The 1,815-nt window shown below is 64.8% G+C and overlaps 1 protein-coding gene across 1 annotated transcript in view; it reads left to right on the top strand.

Moving 5' to 3' along the window:
- Positions 1–1,695, top strand: part of PCSK4 (proprotein convertase subtilisin/kexin type 4) — a 6,009-nt gene extending 4,314 nt beyond the window's left edge. Inside the window, exons 5-9 of the mRNA XM_029965335.1 lie at positions 89–318; positions 452–569; positions 770–940; positions 1,173–1,297; positions 1,553–1,695. Of these exons, the coding sequence (XP_029821195.1) occupies positions 89–318; positions 452–569; positions 770–940; positions 1,173–1,297; positions 1,553–1,680 (772 nt within the window). The 3' untranslated portion in view covers positions 1,681–1,695. The remainder of the gene's footprint in view (positions 1–88; positions 319–451; positions 570–769; positions 941–1,172; positions 1,298–1,552) is intronic.
- The last annotated feature ends 120 nt before the right edge of the window (positions 1,696–1,815 follow it).

The raw sequence follows: 1,815 nt of genomic DNA, 5'->3' as shown, positions 1-1,815 counted from the left end.
AGCATCTTCTCCCAAAACCATGGGAGGGCAGGGGACAGGAGGAGAATTGTGCTCTGGAGGTCTTTTTGCTCCCACTTGGGCACTGAAGGAGGTTGTGGGGGGACCTGGTTGGACCCAGACAGCTGACTTACCCACCTCATGATTTAGAAGGGCTGAATCCCACCCTTAAAAGCCAACCCAGACACCTCTATCCCCACATCCTCCTTGCTTCCAGCCCAGCCCTGAGCTGGCGTGACCTGCAGCACCTCATCATCAGGGCCTCCAAACCCGCTCACCTCAAGGCCGAGGACTGGGCCAAGAACGGGGTGGGACGCAGGGGTGAGTGCAGGGCTCAGCCTTCCTGCTCCCCTACTTGGCCCTGGGGACACCTTCCAGCAAGCTTCCCGGTGCTCTGCCCAGCGCTGAGGGGCCTTCAGTGGGGTCCTCTCCTGGTGACAGCCTGGCCTTCCAGTGAGCCACTACTACGGCTACGGGCTGCTGGACGCGGGGCTGCTGGTGCAGGAGGCCATGGCCTGGGCAGGGACTCGGCCTCAGGAGAAGTGTTCAGTCAAGGTCCTTCAGGCCCCCAGGTAAGGGACAGCACCCACGGGCCCAGCCTCACACTGGGACTTGCTGTGCCTGCTCCAGGAACAGGGATTGCCTCCCAAAAAGCGGCCTGTGCTGCACGGTGCCTGCTGCGGGCACGGGGCTGTGCCTGGAGGCTGTGGAGGAGGGCAGGATGCCCATGGAAGGGGAAGGCGTGCCCTCACCTCCAGCCTGCCCTTGACAGGGACATCGGCTCCAAGCTCACCATCTCCACAGATGTCTTCTCCTGCTCCCAGAGCATCCGCTCGCTGGAGCACGTCCAGGTCCAGCTGTCCCTGAGCTACAGCCGCAGGGGGGACCTGGTGGTGGCCCTGAGCAGCCCCACGGGCACCACGTCCATGCTGGTGACCATGCGGTAAGGACACGGAGCACCGGGACCCACCAGGGGCTGGGGGGCCCCTCCACAGCCCTCCCGGGGCCAGGAGACCCCCAGCAAGGGGCTCACCGGGCCCAAAACTCCTCTGGGCCTCTGCCACATGGCAGTGCCCCCTTAGGGCAAGAACAGGGGGACTCCAGGCTGTCCTTGGCCACATCCTGCTCCTCCAGCCCCCCCGGCTGGCACTCCCAGCTCTCCTCTCCTCCTCCAGCCCCTACGACACCAGCCAGGAGGGCTACAAGGACTGGACCTTCATGTCCACACACTTCTGGGACGAGAACCCCAAGGGGACCTGGACCCTCCACCTGGAGAACAAGGGCGATGCCCATAACACAGGTGGGTGCCCTGGGGGGGGGCACCCATTTACTGGGATCACCCAGTGCCTGATCATTCTTCTTCCTTCCCCCCCTTGGATGAGCAACTTGTTGGCTTCTCCCTCCCAGCCACGAGCCCTCCTTATCTACGGGGCCCCTTGTTTGCTCCGAGGGCCTCCCTGGCCAGCACAGGGCCAGGAAGGGGGCACAACCCCAAAGCTTCCAGCCCCATATCCATCACCTGGCAGGTCCTGAGCCCTGTCCCTCCTGTCCCCAGGCCAGCTGACCAGCTTCATCCTGCACCTGCACGGCACGGATGAGGACATGAGCTCCAGGCGCTCCGCAGCCTCCGCCACGGACGGCTGCGTCCGGTGGGACAAGGAGGGAGCCTGCGAGGGTGAGTGAGGCTTTAGGGGGGCACAGTGACAGTGCTCTGGGCCCCGGGGGGCTCATCCCACCCTCTCTCCTCAGAGTGTGGCAGCTCCCTGTACGCCCACCAGCGCTCCTGCCTGCCCTACTGCCCCCCGCGCTACTACGGCC

This window comes from Manacus vitellinus, unplaced genomic scaffold, assembly GCF_001715985.3.
Source record: "Manacus vitellinus isolate BGI_N305 unplaced genomic scaffold, ASM171598v3 scaffold_99_pilon, whole genome shotgun sequence".
NCBI lineage: Eukaryota > Metazoa > Chordata > Aves > Passeriformes > Pipridae > Manacus > Manacus vitellinus.
Note: the sequence above shows the minus strand (reverse complement) of the source record. Positions and strands in the feature narration are given on the sequence as shown.